This window comes from Hylobates moloch, unplaced genomic scaffold, assembly GCF_009828535.3.
Source record: "Hylobates moloch isolate HMO894 unplaced genomic scaffold, HMol_V3 SCAFFOLD_8, whole genome shotgun sequence".
Lineage (NCBI taxonomy): Eukaryota > Metazoa > Chordata > Mammalia > Primates > Hylobatidae > Hylobates > Hylobates moloch.
In genome coordinates, this window is record NW_026652283.1 from 37,641,778 (window position 1) to 37,662,713 (window position 20,936).

Below are 20,936 nucleotides of genomic sequence, written 5' to 3' on the forward strand. Positions count from 1 at the left end.
GAATCCTAACCAGTAGACTACCAGGGAGTGTCGTGTTAGATGTAATAAATGAGTTCAGTAAGGTTGCAGATGCAAGTTTAATATAAAAAATCAGTTGCATAATATTTCTAAACACTAGCAATGAATAATCCTAAGTGAAATTGAGAAAACAATTCCATTCACAATAGCATCAAAAATAAGAAAATACTTAGGAATAAATTTAACCAAAGAATTTTTTTTTTTTTTTGAGAGACAGATCCTCGCTCTATTGGCCAGGCTGGAGTGCAGTGGTGCGATCTCGGCTCACTGCAAGCTCCGCCTCCCAGGTTCACGCCATTCTCCTGCCTCAGCCTCCCTAGTAGCTGGGACTACAGGCAAGTGCCATCACAACCTGCTAATTTTTGTATTTTTAGTAGAGACGGGGTTTCACTGTGTTAGCCAGGATGGTCTCGATCTCCTGACCTCGTGATCTGCCTGCCTCGGCCTCCCAAAATGCTGGGATTACAGGCATGAGCCACCGCGCCCGGCGGGTTTTTTTTTTTAAACACTGAAAATTATAAAACATTGTTGAAAGAAGTTAAAGAATACATAAATAAATGGAAAGATATCCTGTGTTCATGAATTGCAATACTTAATATTGTTAAGATTGCAATACTTAATATTGTTAAGATGGCAATACTCCCCATATTGATTTACAGATTCAGTGTAATTCGTATCAAAATTCCAACAAAAAGGCTGGGCTCAGTGGCTCATGCCTGTAATCCTAGCACTTTGGGAGGTCAAGGCGGGTGGATCATCTGAGGTCAGGAGTTCAAGACCAGCCTGGCCAACATGGTGAAACACCGTCTCTACTAAAAATACAAAAAATTAGCTAGGCATGGTGGCACGTGCCTGTAATCCCAGCTACTCAGGAGGCTGAGGCATGAGAATCACTTGAACCCAGGAGATGGAGGTTGCAGTAAGCTGAGATCGTGAGATGGCGCCACTGCACTCCAGGCTGGGCCACAGAGTGAGACTGTCACAAAAAAAAAGAAAAGAAAACACACACACAAACACACACACACACACACACAAGTTCCAACTGCCTTTCTTGCAGAAATGGACAAGCATATCCTAAAATTCATATGGAAATGCAAGGGACCCAGAATAGCCACAACAATCTTGAAAAAGAAGAACAAAGTTGGATGACTTGCACTTCCTGATTTCAAAATTTACTACAAAGTTACAGTAATTAAGGCAATGTGATACTGGCATAAGGATAGACATAAGATTGACAGGATAGAATTAACAGTCTAGAAATAAACCCTTACATGTATAGTCAACTGACTTTCTTTTTTTTTTTTTTTTTTTTTTTTTTGAGACAGAGTCTCGCTGTGTCACCCGGGCACCCAGGCTGGAGTGCAGTGGCGCAATCTCGGCTCACTGCAAGCTCCACCTCCCGGGTTCACGCCATTCTCCTGCCTCAGCCTCTCCGAGTAGCTGGGACTACAGGCGCCCGCCACCACGCCCGGCTAATTTTTTTGTATTTTTAGTAGAGACGGGGTTTCACCGTGGTCTCGATCTCCTGACCTCGTGATCTGCCCGCCTCAGCCTCCCAAAGTGCTGGGATTACAAGCATGAGCCACCGCGCCCGGCCCTTTTTTATTTATTTTATTTTATTTTTTTGAGACGGAGTCTCACTGTCACCCAGACTGGAGTGTAGTGGCACGATCCCGGCTCACTGCAGTCTCCGCCTGCCAGGTTCAAGCAATTCTCCTGCCTCAGCCTCCCAAGTAGCTGGGATTACAGGTGCCCACCACCATGCCAGCTAATTTTGTATTTTTAGTACAGACAAGTTTTCACCATGTTGGCCAGGCTGATCTCGAGCTCCCAACCTCAGGTGATGCACCTACCTTGGCCTCCCAAAGTGCTGCGATTACAGGTGTGAGCCACCGCCCCCAGCAGTCAACTGATTTTCTTTTCTTTTTCTTTTCTTTTTTTTTTTTTTTTTTTTTTGAGATGAAGTCTTGCCCTTGTCCCCCAGGCTGGAGTACAATGGCGCGATCTGAGCTCACTGCAACCTTCACCTCCCGGGTTCAAGAGATTCTCCTGCCTCAGCCCCCCGAGTAGCTGAGATTACAGGCACCTGCCACCATGCCTGGCTAATTTTTGTATTTTTAGTAGAGACGAGGTTTTACCATGTTGGCCAGGCTGGTCTAGAGCTCTTGACCTCAGGTGATCCACCTGCCTCGGCCTCCCAAAGTGCTGGGATTACAGGTGTGAGCCACCGTGCCCAGCAGTCAACTAATTTTCAACAAGGGTGCCAGGCCATTCATTAGGGGAAAGAATAGTCTTTTCAACAAATGGTGCTTGGACAACTCAGTATTCACATACAAAAGAATGATTTTGAACCCCTACATCATGCTGTATACAAAAGTTAACTCAAAATGGGCCGAAGACCCAAATGTAAGAGCTAAAACTAAAACTGTTAGAAGACAACATAGGAATAAATCTTCAGGATCATGGATTAGATTTCTTAGATAATAACAAAAAAGCACAAGCAACCAAAGAAAAAAATAAACTGGACTTCATGTAAATTAGAAACTTTTGTACTTCAAAGAACACCATTAAAAAAGTGAAATAGTTCAGTGTGCAGGAAGGAATGTTAAAAACAAAAAGAGGAAAATGAAACATCCAGCAGAATGTAGGAAAGTTTTGCAAATCACCTGATAAGGGACTGGTATCAAGGATGTATGAAGGACTCCTGCAGCTCAATAACAAAACAGATAAATTATCCAATTTTTAAAAAGACAGAAGATTTGAATAGACATTTCTCCAAAGCAGACATACAAATGGCCAGTAAGTACATGGTGTTCAACATCATTAGTACTTAGGAAAATGCAAACCACAAGGCGATACCACCTCACATCCAGAGAAATGGCTATAATTTTTTTAAATCTAAAAATAAGTGTCGGCAAGGTGCAGTGGTTCACGCCCATAATCCCAGCACTTTGGGAGGCCAAGTCAGGAGGATCAGTTGAGCCCAGGAGTTCAAGACCAACCTGGGCAACAGAGTGAGATTCTGTCTCTACTCTCTACAAAAAATACAAAAATTAGCTGAATGTGGTGGTGCACGCCTGTAGTCCCAGCTACTCAGGAGGATGAGGTGGGAGGATTGCTTGAGCTGGGGAGGTTGAGGCTACAGTGAGCCATGATTGCGCCACTGCACTCCAGCCTGGGAAACAGAGGGAGACCCTGTCTCAAAGTAAATAAATAAATAAAATTAAGTGTTGGCAAGAATATGGAAAAATTAGAACTCTCATACATTGCTGGTAGAAATGTAAAATGACACAGCTACTGAGGAAAAACAGTTTGGCAGTTTGTCAAAAGGTAAACATAGAGTTACATATGACCCAGGAATTTTACCTCTAGGATTATATCCAAAAGAACTGAAAATGTATGTCCACACAAAAACTTGTACATTAATGTTCATAGCAGTATTATTATAGCCAAACAGTGAAACAACCCAAATGTCAACCGACTAATGAATGGATAAATAAAATGTGACATATCCACACAGTGAAATATTATTCAGCCACAAAAAGCAATGAAGCCCAGGCGAGGTGGCTCATGCCTGTACTCCCAGCACTTTGGGAGGCCAAGGCAGGAGGATCACTTGAGCCCAGGAGTCTGAGACCAGCCTGGGCAACATGGTGAGACCCCATCTCTTAAAAGAAAGATGCAAAAGAGCAAAGCTGCCAATTGAGTAGGAGCAGGTGGGCCGAAATTCTATTCAGATGCCAGGTGGTGGCTCGTGGCGAGCTGGTCTAGTTCAGTAGTGTTCAATGAAGGTCTCTGTCCATCTCTAACAGAGTGGCTCCACTTCAGTTTACATTGAAGATTTTTATTTGAATAAGGGGTTCCCCAGCTAAAGAAGAATTAAAGCCCCTGGCCCAATTGATAAACCAAAGAAGCTCCTCCTCACATCCTAAGCTCCAGACTTTGAGGAAAGCTGGGGTGAGGAAAGGCTGGGGAGTCAAAGCACTGACAGAGACCAGTGGCTCAGAATGCCCCATGCAGCACTGGTGGCTGGAGCCCTGCTTTCTAGCACAGCATCCACTAGTAAGGCTCCCCCTGGCACAGCCTAGCTTCAGGGGAGCACTGATATATTCAAGAAGTTCAGTTCCACTTATACACCTTGATCAAGGATGTTCTTTGTGCCTGGCTCTTACCCCAAGAGGGGTGAGCCAAGGCCCTGTCTTCAGGTGGCTCAGGCATAAGACATGTAAACATGCTCAGTTCTTGAGGGTTCTGCTCTCCTCTTTTTTTTTTTTGAGACAGAGTCTCACTCTGTCACCTAGGCTGGAGTGCAGTGGCACGATCGCGGCTCACTGCAACCTCCACCTCCCAGGTTGAAGTGATCTCCTGCCTCAGCCTCCTGAGTAGCTGGGATTACGGGTGCCCGCCACTACACCCAGCTAATTTTTGTATTTTTAGTAGAGACCAGGTTTCATCATGTTGGCCAGGCAGATCTTAAATTCCTTACCTCAGGTGATCTGCCCACCTTGGCCTCCCAAAGTGCTGGGATTACAGGCTGCTTTCCTCTCTTGACTCACCTGAGATCTTGAGCTCAGTGTCTCTCAAAGGAAAGCATGACAGTAGCATGGGAGAAGAGAGACATCACATTGTGACTTTTTGCAGGGGGAACAGTAGGAAGGAAGGAGAACTAGTAACTATCTCTGTGCCAGATACACAGGAGCAGGCACATATATAATTTAACTTCCTCCTCAAGACATCCTTAAGCAGTAGGTGATGAGACATACCTAAGACACTCAGAGCTTGTGCATTGAGGAACTGGGATTTGCACCCAGGACCATCTGATTTGAAAATCTGTGCTCTAGAGAAGCTGGCACCTCACCCAGAGTTTTTCACCTTGGCCCCTCTACTGGACCATTTTTAGCTTCCACAATTTACACATTCACTTTTTCATTCATTCACTCCATAAATGTCCGCAAATAGTCATTTGGTGCCTGGTAGGTTGGTAGACAACAGAGAACAAACCTGAATACTTGAATGAGCCCTGCCCTCAAGGATTTTCACTATCATGGGAGCCAGGCCTGGAATGAAACATAAGACCAGGAGTTGAGTTAACTACACCCCCAAAGGAGGCTCTGTGATGGTGTGGCTAGATGGCAAATGGTTTTATTTATTTATTTATTTTATTTTATTTTATTTTTTTTTGAGATGGAGTCTCTCTCTGTCACCCAGGCTGGAGTGCAGTGGCGCAATCTCAGCTCACACCGCAACCTCCGCCTCCGGGATTCAAGCGATTATCCTGCTTCAGCCTCCCAAGTAGCTGGGACTACAGGCGCGTGTCACCACGCCTGGCTAATTTTTTTGTATTTTTAGTAGATACGGGGTTTCACCATGTTAGCGAGGATGGTCTTGATCTCCTGACCTCGTGATCCGCCCACCTCGGCCTCCCAAATTGCTGGGATTACAGGCGTGAGCCAACACGCCCGACTGGCAAATGGTTTTAATATGAAAATAAGGATTCAAAGTTTCGTACGATGGGGGCAAATATGTTGTCAATTCTTTACTCATGCCCTACCCTGTCCTGGAGGCATGTGGGATGTGGAAGAATGAGCAACCACCATCAGAGAGAGCTGCAGGGGAAGTAACATTCTGGGTCATGGCTTCTTCTCAGCCACAGCAGGAAGTGGAGGGAGGGTTTGCTGAGCAGGCCGAGGTTTAGAGGAGTTTATTGACTACAGAAATTTGGTTTGGGAGGGTTCTGTAGGAATAGTTTTTGGAAAAGGAACAGTGGGTGTTTGAGTGAGAGTGAGTTTTGAAATAAGAAGGTAGATGATCAGAGTAATCAAGAATCAGTCTGTTGAGTGAGACATTTCGGTCCCAACTGGAACTATAGGGTAAATAAATTTCATACTTCAGTCTCTAAAGCTGGTGGAAAAACTATTTTCAGTCCAGGGAACAAGCTATGGTCTCTGCTCAGGGTAGCAAACAGAATATGGAGAAATTTTGTTAGGAAGTGGGGTTGGGAGAGTCAGCCACAAACCAGGGTATTGGAGACACCGGCATTGTTTAAACTGTAGGTGGAACTTAGCGTGAAGTGAAAAACTTGAACTTTAGTTGGTTTTTCTTTTTTTTGAGACAGAGTCTCGCTCTGTCACCCAGGCTGGAGTGCAGTGGCGTGATCTCAGCTCACTGCAAGCTCCGCCTCCCAGGTTCACGCCATTCTCCCGCCTCAGTCTCCCGAGTAGCTGGGACTACAGGCGCCTGCCACCATACCCGGCTAATTTTTTGTATTTTTAGTAGAGACGGGGTTTCACTGTGTTAGTCAGGATGGTCTTGATCTCCTGACCTCATGATCTGCCCGCCTCGGCCTTCCAAAGTGCTGGGATTACAGGCGTGAGCCACCGCGCCCAGCCAACTCTAGTTGGTTTTTCTTTTCTTCTTAGCTGTGCAGCAGTCTGATCATTTAGTAAATACTTTCTCTCCTTTGAACATTCTGTCCCCTATTTCTATTTCCAGTTACTATCTGGTTTAACAGAGAGGTAGCATGATGCTGTGAAAAGAATATAGAGTATGGTGGCTGGGCGTGGTGGCTCACGCCTGTAATCCCAGCACTTTGGAAGGCCGAGGCGGGCGGATCACGAGGTCAGGAGATTGAGACCATCCTGGCTAACATCGTGAAACCCCGTCTCTACTACAAATACAAAAAATTAGCCGGGCGTGGTGGCGGGTGCCTGTAGTCCCAGCTACTCGGGAGGCTGAGGCAGGAGAATGACGTGAACCCAGGAGGCAGAGCTTGCAGTGAGCCAAGATCGCACTGCTGCACTCAAGCCTGGGAGACAGAGTGAGACTCCGTGTCAAAAAAAAAAAAAAAAAAAAAAGAATATAGGGTATGATATCAGTAGACAAGAATGTAGACACTAGATTAAAAGTCCCAGTTCCAGAGCCAATCAGGGAGAGAATTAGCCAGTACTTAAATGCAAGATTTGAACTCCAATTTTTCCCATGCTTCACTGCAGCATCATGTAATGCAAAGCCCAACTTACTTAACTTCCCTGAGCTTCGGTGTCATCATCTGGTACAAATCAAAGGTACAAATACCTTTCTTAACAATATCTACCTTACTGGTGGTTGTAAAGATTGAGTGACAATGAGAAGCCCATAGCAGAGTGCATGGCCAGGGTGTGATGCTAATATTTTTTATCATTACATAAAAAATCTACCTGGCTCTATGACTGCACATGGCAGGCGCTCAAATGAATATCCCACCACACATGCTAGGGGCCTAAATTGTCCCCCACCCCAATAATTTGTAATTGAAGTCCTAACTCTAGCACCCCAGGATGTGACTGTATTTGGAAACAGGGTCTCTGAAGAAGTAATTAAATTAAAATGAGGTCACTAGAGTGAGCCCTACTCTAATAGGACTGCTGTCCTTATAAGAAGAGGAAATTTGGACACAGGCACGCACAGAGGGAAGACCATGTGAAGTCACTGGGAGAAGGCCACCAACTACCAAGTGAAAGAGATAGGCCTCAGAAGGAACCAACCCTGCCTACATCGTATCTCTGACTCCCAGCCTCCAGAATTGTGAGAAAATAAATTTCTGTTGTTTAAGCCACCCAGTCTGTGGTACTTTGTTACCTTATGCCCTAGCAAAGGAATACAACACACACACACACATACACTCATCGTACCTTTTCAATTGGTGGACAAGGGGCTCCTTCGTTCTGCTGACTAGAAACTGCTTCTTGGTCTGTTGTCCAGTGTTCTCCCACTCAAAGTCCTTACTGAAAGCCCTAAAGATGCTGGGCCTGCTGGGCTGACCATGCTGCCTTGGAGGTGGTGCTGCTCCCTTGGCTTTTGTCTGCTAAGGGGAAGGCATCCAAGAAAGCAAGACCTTTCTCTCTCTCTCTTTTTTTTTTTTTTTTTTTTTTGAGACAGAGTCTTTCTCTGTCGCCCAGGCTGGAGTGCAGTGGCCCGATTTCGGCTCACTGGAACCTCCGCCTCCCGGGTTCAAGCTATTCTCCTGCCTCGCCTCCCAAGTAGCTGGGATTACAGGCGCCTGCCTCCACGCCCGGCTAATTTCTTGTGTTTTTAGTAGAGATGGGCTTCCGCCATGTTGGCCAGGATGGTCTCAAACTCCTGACCTCAGGTGATCCACCCGCCTCCGCCTCCCAAAGTGCTGGTATTACAGGCGTGAGCCACCACGCCCGGCCAAGACCTTTCTCTTCTAAAGTGACTGGTGATTTGCTGACCAGAGGCGCTTGTCATGGGACCAGGGAGGGAATGCATCATTCATCAAGGTCCATTCCCGTGGTGCCTTCCGGCTATACGGAGAGGGACGCACAGTTGGGTGTGTGGTGCTGGATGAAGGGATGAAGGAGGACTGCTAGCGTCTAAGGTGACCCTAAAAGACGGGATGACAGAAGCGATCTGGGGTGGGAGGAGGGAGGCGAGGTGGCTCCTGTGAATCTCAGTACACTTTCCACTCACAGAAGTGGAAAACTGAATCTGTGGGTCAAGGGAACTGGAATCCAGATCTTTTGCAGGACGCCCTGGGGGGATGGCACGTAGCCCCCAGAGCCGTTGGCCACCGGACGGCCTCCTCGGGTGGACGGGGCAGAGCGGGCCAGCGGGCGCGTGCCCGACACGTCCACCGGGCTCTGCCCCCTCCGGGCGCGCGCCCGTCCCGCCGACCCGCCTCGCCCCCCGCCGGGCTCTGTGGACTCCGCGCCTGGGGCCGCGCACGCCCCTCCGCCCGCCGGGACCCCGGGCCCGCGCACCCCGCGCCCCCTTCCCTCCCGGCGGGCGCGCGCGCTGGCTCCCGCTCCCGCTCCCGTTGGCGGCGGCGGCGGCGGCGGCGGCGGAGATTGTTTTTGTTGTCGCTGAGGCCGGAAGAGCCAGAGCCGGGTCCCTGTCCCCGGGCCGGGCGCCGCCGCCGCCCCCTGCCCAGCGCCCGCGTCTCAGCGGCGCCACCCCAGCGCCAATATTCCGGAGATCAAGCGTTACGCGGCGGCGGCGGCGGCGGGGCCCGGAGCGGGAGGCGCCGGGGACCGGGGCGAGGCGGCCCCCGCCGCCGCCATGGAGGCGTTGGGACCCGGTGAGGAGCGAGCTCGGGTCGGGGCGGGACCCGGGGCCCGGGGCCCTGGGCGGGCGGCCGGGACTTTCGCTGCCCCGTCGCCTCTCCGGGTTCGGGCCGCCAGGCCTCGGGGAAGGGGACCCCAGCCCCGCAGCACGAAGCGGAGGGAGCTGACCCGGGCCTGGGGGGCGGTGACCGCGCCCCAGCGGGCCGTTGGGTGGATCCCGAGGTCCAGGGGGGAGGTTCGGGAAGGTGACCCGCGTTGCCGGGTGGAGGCCACTCTTGGCCCCACCTCGGGGAGATGATATGTGCCCGGGGTCGCGACGAGGGTAGTTTGGGCCTCAGAAGGGACGGTCCGCTACCCAGTGCACGCGGAGGCCTGGCCCAGACCGGGAAAAGGGCCCCGCCGCCTACTACCAGCCGGCAGTCCTGGTTTGGGGCCGCGCCCCTATTTTTCTTTGCACTGGCAGACGGTCCAGAGCCTTCAGATGAGGAAGAAGAACTTCATCCAAACACCTCTCATGATCTCTGAAGGTCAAGGGATAAAATGCCCACCCTTTCTGAAAGGCTCTGATGTCCCAAAGAACATGGTCCTGTGCTTCTATCTGTCACTCAGTCTGTGTGTTAGTCCCAGAGTGGTCTGAGCCAGCCTTTGAGTGACACGGGAGTTGCCAGTCAGTCTGCTCCAGCACAGGCTTCAATGCCTTGAGTTCTCTTCTAATTGGGTTATGAGTGGTTGTGAGGATCAAATGAAGGAGAAAGTGCTTTGGAAACTGTAATTTGTTGTGGATATGGATGGCCTCTGGTTATTTCTCTCTATCCAAACCAGAGGAACCATTCCAGGCTGTAACAAGTGCCCTGAGTATTGGGGCCTGGTGCTTCCACCTCAAAGCCCAACAGGTTTCTACTGCCTTGGCTAAGTAGCGCAGGGTTTAGGGGCTGTGGTGGAATTAACTTTAATATTCAAACCTTACCTACATAATGAACTTAGTTGTAGAGTGTTTCATCTTTTTAGTGCGTAGAAAATTCGAGTTGCCACTTGAGTTTGGAAACTTGGCAGGTTTGTTTACTTAGCACTTGTTTGCATAGCTGAGTGATTAAACCCCACCCTAATTTGCTTCTTAAAGTATTGTTTAAAGGCCCTCGTAATCAAATTTCATATGCCTTTTAAAAATAAATTGGCTTGCCGCATTAATATTATTTGATAAACTTCAGTGTATTATGCCAGGTTAACTTCAGATATGTCGCCTGGCTAAAGACATGATCAGGTCTTCAGGAATGTAACAGATTCAATCTACTGATGTAATAGTTGTATGACCCTGGGCAAATTACTCAATTCCTTTGAACTTTCATTTTCTCGTCTATAAATTGAGGGTAATAATAATTATGTTCTGTAAGATTGTTGAGAGAATAAAGTGAGAGTATATGATAAGTCTTATTATAGAGACTGTGCTTATAGATGCTCAACAGATATTTCTTCCCTCCCCCTAGTAATTCATAATTGAAACAACTGTTGCATTTATGATCTGATATCAAAAGAAACTGTGTAACCGTGGGCATAAACTGAATTTCATGGAAAGGATCAACCTGGTGATATTAGGCACTGCCCAGGGACTCTTTTTTTTTTTTTTTTTTTTGGTTTGATTTTAGCTTTTGCAGGTTTGAGGACTTAGTGGTTCACTCAGGATTGTTCAGATTGTGGAAAATTAATTCTTACTAACCACATTTATAAGACACTGATGAATAAGCCAAAATGTCACATGGATCTTTTCTGTTGTGTGGAATATTTTGCTGTCTGCTCTCTAGCAAACTCCTTTTTTGGTGTTGCAGTACCTTGGAAACCCAACTAATAAGTAGCTGCCTGCTAAGCATAGAATCAGAGCAAAGGGAGTTGATCGTCTTGTGGGATGATTCATCCAGGCTGTTTTAGAACCTAGAGAATCATCCCTGCTTCTTTGGCAGAGCACACCTGGATCTAGTGCTTTGTGCCCTCCTCGCTTGAACAGTCCCTGAAGCCTTCTAGTCTTGTTCTGTCCTTCCCTGCCCACTGCCCCCCTGCAACCTATTTCAGTTTCTGCCAATACTCAGAAATATAATTAATTAGATTTCCACTTATTTTGGTAATATGTTGTTTGCAGTACTTTATAGTTTGTAAAGTGCTTTTATAACTGTTAGCTCATTTGATCCTCTGGGAGGTAGGCAGGGCAGGTAGCTATCCCATTTTACAGATGAGAAAAGTGAGATTCAGAGAGGATGAAGTGACTTCATTAGGGTTTCAAAGGGCCAAGTGGTGAAATAATGACCAGAGTTTGGGTCATTTGACTTCTAATCTAATCATCTCCTCTTCATTAAGGCCCACTTCATCTATTCTATGTTAAGTCATATCAGTTGTCCTTTCAGAGAATGCAGTTATCTGACTTTGTCACCACATTTTTGGGATACCCTGAAAATAAAACTGTGGTGGTTCATGCCTGTAATCCCAGCACTTTGGGAGGTTGAGGTGGGCAGATCATTTGAGGCCAGGAGTTCGAGACCAGCCTGGCCAACATGGTGAAACTCCGTCTCTACTAAAAATATAAAAATTAGCTGGGCATGGTGGCATACCTGTAGCCCTAGCTACTCTGGTGGCTGAAGTGGTAGGATGGCTTGAGCCTGGGAGGCAGAGGCTGCTGTGAGCTGAGATCGCACTTCAAAAAGAAACTCTGCCTCAAAACAAAACAAAACAACAAAAAACCAACCAAACAACAACAAAAAAACACCTCAGGGGCTGGGCACAGTGGCTCACGCCTGAAATCCCAGCACTCTGGGAGGCCGAGGTGGGCAGATCACCTGAGGTTAGGAGTTCGAGACCAGCCTGGCCAACGTAGTGAAACCCGTCTCTACTGAAAATATAAAAATTAGATGAGTGTGGTGGTGTGCCCCTGTAGCCTGAGGCTGTGGCAGGAGAATCGCTTGAACACAGGAAGCGGAAGTTGCAGTGAGCCGAGATTGTCCCACTGCACTCCAGCCTGGGTGACAGAGCAAGACTCCATCAAAAAAAAAAAAACCAACCACCTCAGGGACCTTTGAGCACTAACAATGATTATAACATTTACAGGCCGGGCGCGGTGGCTCACGCTTGTAATCCCAGCACTTTGGGAGGCCGAGGCGGGCGGATCACGAGGTCAGGAGATCGAGACCACGGTGAAACCCCGTCTCTACTAAAACTACAAAAAAATTAGCCGGGCGTGTTGGCGGGCGCCTGTAGTCCCGGCTACTCGGAGAGGCTGAGGCAGGAGAATGGCGTGAACCCAGAAGGCGGAGCTTGCAGTGAGCCGAGATTGCGCCATTGCCCCCCACCGGGGGCGAAAGGGACCCCCCGTCAAAAAAAAAAAAAAAAAATTTACAAATTCAATTATAATAGCTAACATTAACTGAGCATTTACTATTGCAAGGCACTATGTTAAACGTTTTTTGTTGTTATTGTTGTTGTTTTTTGAGACAGAGCCTCGCTCTGTCGCCCAGGCTGGAGTGCAGTGGCGCCATCTCGGCTCACTGCAGCCTCTGCCTCCCAGGTTCAAGCAGTTCTCTGCCTCAGCCTCCCGAGTAGCTGGGATTACAGGTGCCCACCACGCCCGGCTAATTTTTGTATTTTTAGTAGAGACAGGGTCGCACCATCTTGGCCAGGCTGGTCTTGAACTCCTGACATTGTGATCCACCCGCCCTGGCCTCCCAAAGTGCTGGAATTAACAGGCATGAGCCACTGCACCCAGCCTTTATGTTAAACCTTGAATACACATCATCTCATGGGATAGATGCCGTTATTATTACACACATGCCCATTTTATAAATGAGGAAACCGAGATGCAGAGAGGCCAAGAAACTGGCCCAACGTCATGCAATTAGGGAGTAGTGAGACCAGGATTTAAACCTAGGTAATTTGGTTCCAGAGCTTTAGCCACTGTGCTTTATTGCTTCATTAAGTAGATAGCTGGCTAAATTCAAAGAAACCAGATTTTTCCCAGCCTTCAGAGCTGTAGAAATAAATGTCTGTTGTTTAGGCCAAATTAAAGAAAAAAAAAGAAAAAAGAAAAAAAGAAAGAAAGAAAAGAAAAAAGAAATTAGCTTCTAGAATGAAAAAAGTTATAATTTTCAAACTAAATCTTCTAAGCTTATTAAAAGAAATTACCACTCACCATCTAACTTTTGTGTTTGCCAAGGAAAGGAGATAAAAATAATATTTACTTTTTGCCACTTCTTAATCGTTTTTCTTTCAATTCTTCTGCCTCTGCCTCTTTGACATCAAGTACTTCAGATAATAATACGTATCACAAGATTATGAAGTATATTGGGAAGAAAAAGTGCTAGGCTAGGAGTTAGGAGATTTGGATTCTAGTTAGTATTTAAACTCAAAAGTCTTACGTCCTTAAGCAAGTCATTTGATCCAAGTTTCTATTTTCAAATTTCTATTATAAAGCTGTATTTCTTACAACATTTTTTTCTTTTTTTTTTAAGACAAGTCTCATTCTGTCACCCTTGCTGGATTGCAGTGGCATGATCTCGGCTCACTGCAACCTGCACCTCCCAGGTTCAAGCTATTCCCCTGCGTCAGTCTCCCAAGTAGCTGGGATTACAGTTGCCCACCACCACACCTAGCTAATTTTTGTATTTTTGGTAGAGACAGTGTTTCGCCATGTTTGCCAGGCTGGTCTCAAACTTCTGACCTCAGGTGATCTGCCCGCTTCAGCCTTCCAAAGTGCTGAGATTACAGGCATGAGCCACTGTGCCTGGCCTCTTACAACTTTATGAATGATACAGTGATTGCTTAAGTGTATCTTGAAATATGCAGAGTTGACTTATTTATATGATTTAATTGGCTTAATTCAGTATGTTTATCACCTCTCACATTATTTACTATTTACTTCTTACCTTGTTACCTTGTTTGTAATTGTCTTATCAGTTGTATTGATAGGTCCCCTTGTACACTAGAAGTAGAACTCAACTCCAAGCAATAAGAATACTTTTAGTGGGCCGGGCGCGGTGGCTCACGCCTGTAATCCCAGCACTTTGGGAGGCCAAGGCGGGCAGATCACAAGGTCAGGAGATCAAGACCATCCTGGCTAAGATGGTGAAACCCCGTCTCTACTAAAAATACAAAAAATTAGCCAGGTGTGGCGGCATGTGCCTGTAGTCCAAGCTGCTGGGGAGGCTGAGGCAGGAGAATGGTGTGAACCTGGGAGGCGGAGCTTGCAATGAGTCAAGATTGCACCACTGCACTCCAGCCTGGGCGACAGAGCGAGACTCCGTCTCAAAAAAAAAAAAAAAAAAGAATACTTTTAGTATAAATTATGTGCTTTTGCTTCATTGAAAAATAATTGTCAGCTGGGCATGGTGGCTCATGACTGTACTCCCAGCACTTTGGGAGGCCTAGGTGGGCAGATTGCTTGACCCCAGGAGTTCAAGACCAGCCTAGGCAACATGGCAAAACCCCAAACCTTGTCTCTACCAAAAATACAAAAATTAGCTGGGCGTGGTATCCCAGTTACTCTGGAGGCTGAGGTGGGAGGATCAGTTGAGTCCAGGATGTCGAGGCTGCAGTGAGCCATGAATGACCCACTGCACTCCAGCCTGGGCAACAGAGCAAGACCCTGGCTCAAAAAAAGAAAAAAAAGAAGAAGAAGAAGGAGGAAGAAAGAAGAAAGAAGAAAGAAGGAGAAAGAGAAGGGAGAAAAGAGAAGAAGAGAAGAAGAGAAGAAAGAAGAGAAGAAGAGAAGAAGAAGAGAGACACTTTGGGAGGGCGAGGTGGGCAGATCACAAGGTCAGGAGTTTTAGACCAGCCTGGCCAATGTAGTGAAACCCCGTCTCTACTAAAAATACAAAAAATTAGCTGGACGTGGTGGCGCGTGCCTATAATTCCAGCTACTTGGGAGGCTGAGGCAGGAGAATCTCTTGAACCCGGGAGGTGGAGGTTGCAGTGAGCCAAGATTGCGCCACTGCACTCCAGCCTGGGCGACAGTGCGAGACTCCATCTCAAAAAAAAAAAAAGAGAGAGAGAAAGAGAAAGAAGAGAGAGAGAGAGAAAAGGAAGGAAGGAAGGAAAGAAGGAAGGACAGAAGGGAAGGAAGGAAGGAGAGAGAAAGATAATTATCATTTTTGTGTTTAGATTCTATCTGGGATTATTGATACTGTTCAGTTCAACATTTATTGAATTCTTACAACGTGATGGTTGTTGCATTAGATATTGAGAAGATTAACAGGAGGTTCATTTCTTTTTTTTATTTTTTTTTATTATACTTTAAGTTCTAGGGTACATATGCAGAATGTGCAGGTTTGTTGCATATGTATACATGTGCCATGTTGGTGTGCTGCACCCATTAACTCACCATTTACATTAGGTATATCTCCTAATGCTATCCTTCCCCCCTCCTCCCACCCCACAACAGGCCTCAGTGTGTGATGTTCCCCTTCCTGTGTCCAAGTGTTCTCATTGTTCAATTCCCACCTATGAGTGAGAACATGCGGTGTTTATAAGAGTTTGCAATCTAGTGAAGGAAACAGAGTAACTTAACAAGTGGTTTCTTATACTTGTTCTATGGGTTCCCCTATAGAGAGAGTCTTTTGAACACAGAGGACGGATCCTCTAGTCTGGGAGAATCAGGAAAAGCTTTCCAAGGAGGTTACATCTAAACCTAATTCTGAAGGATAAGTAGAATATAGTGGGAAAATGAATAATTAATATGTAAAATGATTTTTAATACTTTAAGTGTTAGAATATGGTGATCTGTAACCATAAATATCATAAAGTATTTGCTCTAATTTTCCTAAGTGATGTTGGAACAGAACAGCTTCTTTTTGTTGTTGTCGTTTTAGACTGAGTCTCCCTCTGTCACCCAGGCTGGAGTGCAGTGATGCGATCTCAGCTCACTGCAACCTCCGCCTCCCAGGTTCAAGCGATTCTCCTGCCTCAGCCTCCCGAGTAGCTGGGATTACAGGCATCCACCACCGTGCCCGGCTAATTTTTGTATTTTTAGTAGAGACGGGGTTTTACTGTGCTGGCCAGGCTGGTCTCAAACTGCTGACCTCGGGTCATCTGCCTGCCTTGGCCTCCCAAAGTGCTGGGATTACAGGTGTGAGCCACCATGCCTGGCCCAGAACAACTTCTTGCTTCCAAGTTTTCTGTCCTTAGTGAAGTCTTTGTTCTCACTGAAATGCCATTGCAGTAACAGAACCTGTTGTAACTTTCCATTGTAACCACAGCCCACTTTGCTCAATGCCTATTCATAGCAGAAAAGATGTTCATTTTTTAGGCCAGTATCCACTTGATATTGTCATCCAAAAGGAGTAAGATTTTCTCTCAACAAGTGTCTCCCAGACTGTGCTCCACAAGATCTTTCTCTGCCGAGTATTAATAGATGTTCAAGTCTTAGAGAGAGAGAGAGAGAGTTCTGTGGGGAAAAAAAAGTTAGCTAAATGATGAGGTAAAGTTAACCAGTTTTATTTATTACATGACTTTTTAGAGAATTTAAGATGATAATATGCATTGAAATTTTAAGAGGGGAGAGAGTATACAAGGTTTCTTTAACTTATGGAATCTTTTCTTTTTTGAAATAGTTTGGAAAGATTAATCTACACCAGCGTTTCTCAACCTCTTAGCACTATTGATATTTTGGACTGGGTAATTCTGTGTTGTGGGGGGCTCTCTTATGCATTGTAGAATGCGTAGCTGTATCCTGGGTCCTTTCCACTAGATGCCAGCAGCACTCCTCAGGTTGTGACAACCAAAAATGTGTCCAGATATTTGCCAAATGTTTCCTGGGGAACAAAATTGCCCAGGTTGAGAACCAGTGGTCTAGGCTGTACATTCTTTGAAAGAAGGGGCTCTGTCTTCGTTCTGAGTCCATAGTACAGGTTAGGCATGTTATAACTGAATAAATAAATAAATGTCTGTGGAATAAACTAGATCTTATGAGCAAGAAATCTCAGATTGTCCAGGTTCTAAAAATATCAAGTTATAAACGAGAAGGTCTAGCTTTATTGGCATTGTTTCACTATCGAAATTAGCAAATAAATTGATAAATAGAGCTGTGGTTTAATCTCCTATATGTACAATTTATAATGATGCAGGCTAATTTGTGAGAGATTAATAGGTCATTTCCAACTCTGGGGATGGTGGCTCCAGAGTTTAGAGATGGTTTTTAAAATGCATATAATTTTGTAAGTCTAGCTATAGAGCTTTACTAATGCTCATGTGAGATTTTATACTGTAGCCTATGCTTGAGAGGAATTCGTCATTCTAATTTTGATGTCCTTATATTAAAAATAATAGCAACTTGGCAAAATATTTAGAAATCTAGAGAACCTTAGGCCGGGCGCGGTGGCTCACGCCTGTAATCCCAGCACTTTGGGAGGCTGAGGCGGGCGGATCACGAGGTCAGGAGATCGAGACCATCCTGGCTAACACGGTGAAACCCCGTCTCTACTAAAAATACAAAAAATTAGCCGGGCGAGGTGGCAGGCGCCTGTAGTCCCAGCTACGTGGGAGGCTGAGGCAGGAGAATGGTGGAACCCCGGGCGGCAGAGCTTGCAGTGAGCTGAGATCGCGCCACTGCACTCCAGCCTGGGTGAAAGAGCGAGACTCCGTCTCAAAAAAAAAAAAAAAAAAAAAAAGAAATCTAGAGAACCTTAGGTCAAAAGACACCCCAGATTCTTTATATTAGAGTACATACAGTGAATAATAAGATCTCAATAATTGTAGACATCATCATCATCATCAAGAAGAAGAAGAATAAATAGCACAGCAGGCTGGGTGCAGTGGCTCACGCCTGTAATCCCAGCACTTTGGGAGGGCAAGGCGGTTGGATCACGAGGTCAGGAGTTCAAGACCAGCCTGGCCAACGTGATGAAACCCTGTCTCTACTAAAAATACAAAAATTAACCAGGCCTGGTGGCGGGCTCCTGTAATCCCAGCTACTCGAGAGGCGGAGGCGGGAGAATCGCTTGAAACTGGAAGGCAGAGGTTGCAGTGAGCCAAGATCAAGCCACTGCACTCCACCCTAGTGAAAGAGCGAAACTCTGTCTCAAAAAAAAAAAAAAGAAAGAAAAAAGAAAAAAAAATAGTACAGCAAATGTCTTTCAATCTCTTTAGGACCTCCGGCTAGCCTGTTTCAGCCACCTCGTCGTCCTGGCCTTGGAACTGTTGGAAAACCAATTCGACTGTTAGCCAATCATTTTCAGGTTCAGATTCCTAAAATAGATGTGTATCACTATGATGTGGATATTAAGCCCGAAAAACGGCCTCGTAGAGTCAACAGGTAAGGATTAGAAAGAGTGGATTTCTGTATATTTAAGTGCATATAATTTATTTATGTATCATATTGTTCTCTAAATTCATCCAACATGTAGACTTTGTTATTCTCTAAGATGATAGGTTTCTTAATAGCAGGTTTGCTGTCGCATGCTTGGTTATCCTCTGTGGGTTCTAGCAAAGTGCTGGATATATTATTAGTCAGTAAACACTTATTTAATTATGAGAAAGAAAGGTCACTCTCATTGACCAAGAGTAGCAAAAATTTACTATAATAGGTGAAGACATTAATGTCTATGGGAAATAGAACTATCTGGAAATTCAAATTTTATTATTATATGTTGGTTTTGGACATGATAAAGATATATATATATATATATATATATATATATATATATACACACAGAAGATTACTTGCAGATGTTTTCTTGGGGGAAAAGAAAGACAGAAAAGTCATCTTGGAGTATTGAGAAAACTAAGCACAGAGAGAAGCTCTAGTTATTTCTAGCATTATCTAAGAGTGGTCCTGATGAGATAATGTAAGTGTTGTGGTCTGTATAGCAGGAATTTACCTGGTGTGAAGACAGCCCTGTAGCAAATATTCTTACAGTGTGCCGAGTATACATCCACTTTCGTTTTCTCTGTTTCTATGCAGTGACATTTAGGCAATATTTGATATTAAGATTCTTGCTTTTTTAAGATTGCTCTTTGCTGTCAAGTTAAATATTTTGTGCCGCTTGGTATTTTTCTCATTATGGATCAAAATTTGGCTTTCTGGTATAGTTCATTCTCATGTAAACCCATTATTGGCTATTGTGTAACTGAGATTAATAGTAGTAGAAGTGGTGGTAATGGATAACATTGATCCATTCAACAAATATTTTATTGAGTGTTTATTTTGTGCCAGGTATTGTCCTATGCTCTGGGAATTCACCATGAGCAAAACAGGCAAAAGTTTCTACCTTTGAGGAGCTTATATTCTAATGGGGAAGACCAAAAATAAATGAAGAAGCAAACAAAACATATATTTTGTTAGTTGGTAATAAATGCAATAAAGAAAAAGAAAGTAGAGATGGAAGATAGGAAATGGGGATAGGATGAGCACTGAGATTTATATATGAATGAATATATATGTTTATATATACATTATACATGCATATGTAGATATACACACATGTATGTATATGTATATATGTGTGCAAATGGCTAGGGAAAGTCTCACTGAAAAGTGAAATTTGACCTAGAGGAGGTGAGGGATATCTGCATGAAGAGTGTCCCAGGCAAAGTCAGAAGCTTGGTGAACTCAAGAAACAGCGGGCTGGGCGTGGTGGCTCATGCCTGTAATCCCAGCACTTTGGGAGGCTGAGGCGGGCAGATCACTTGAGGTCAGGAGTTCGAGACCAGCCTGGCCAACATGGTGAAACCCTGTCTCTACTAAAAATACAAAAATTAGCCGGGTGTAGTGGCACGTGCCGGTAATCCCAGCTACTTGGGAAGCTGAGGCAAGAGAATCACTTGAATCTGGGAGATGGAGGTTGCAGTGAGCGGAGATCGTGCCGCTGCATTCTAGCCTGGGCAACAGAGGGAGACTCTGTCTCAAAAAGAAAAAAAAAAAAAAAAAGAAAGAAACAGCAGATAATTCTGGATTGCTGGAGCAAGTGAGTGAGTAGGGGAGAGTGATAGGAGATGAGGTTGGAGAAATTTCAGAAGGCCTCTATCATGCAGAACTTGTAGGCATTCATAACACTTTGTCATTTATTCCGGTTAGGTGAGTTTTAAATACTAAACCCACAACATGACTAAATAAATCTAAGACATGACAAACTTATATTTTTAATGGATTGCGCTGGATGCTGTGCTGAAATTAGACCCTAGCAGGTAAGGGTGAAAAGCATGGAAATTAATTAAGAGGCACCTGGAATGATTCAGGTGAAAAGTAATGGTGGTTTAGACTTGAGTAGTATAATTGATAGTGATGAGAAGTGGTCAGATCCTGCAAATATTTTCACACTAGTGTCAATAAGACTTACTGATGGATTGAACATGTGGTGTTAAAGAAAGAAATGAGTCGTGATTAATTCCAGGGTTTATGTCCTGAGCTACTGGAAAAAAAGGAGTTATCATTTATCAGATGGGGAAAAGTGCAAGAGAAGCAGAAGCAGGGAGTAGCAGATCAGGAGACCTGTGCGTTTTGGACATCAGGGTTGAGATGACTATTAGACATGCTAGTGGAAATCAGCTGTGGTAGCTCGTACCTGTAATCCCAGCACTTTAGGAGGCTGAGGTGGTAGGACTGCTTGAAGCCAGGAGTTTGCAGCAAGCTTAGGCAACATGGCTAGACTCTGTCTATGTTAAAAAAAACAAAAGGCCGGGCGCAGTGGCTCACATCTTTGGATGTGAGCACTTTGGGAGGCCGAGGTGGGTGGACCACGAGGTCAGGAGATTGAGACCAGCCTGGCTAATATGGTGAAACCCTGTCTCTACTAATGATACAAAAATTAACTGGGCATGGTGGTGTGTGCCTGTAGTCCCAACTACTCGAGAGGCTGAGGCAGAAGAATCGCTTGAACCCGGGAGACG

General features: G+C 45.4%; 1 protein-coding gene across 2 annotated transcripts in view; it reads left to right on the plus strand.

The window, feature by feature from the left end:
- The first annotated feature begins 8,686 nt into the window (after positions 1-8,686).
- The window catches only part of LOC116472935 (protein argonaute-4), a 53,276-nt gene continuing 41,026 nt past the window's right edge, over positions 8,687-20,936 (plus strand). The window contains exons 1-2 of one of the 2 annotated variants that reach the window (XM_032160231.2): positions 8,687-9,094; positions 18,198-18,363. In XM_032160231.2, coding sequence (XP_032016122.1) covers positions 9,076-9,094; positions 18,198-18,363 — 185 coding nt within the window. In that variant the 5' untranslated portion in view covers positions 8,687-9,075. The remainder of the gene's footprint in view (positions 9,095-18,197; positions 18,364-20,936) is intronic. The other variant, XR_009214433.1, reaches the window with a different exon arrangement.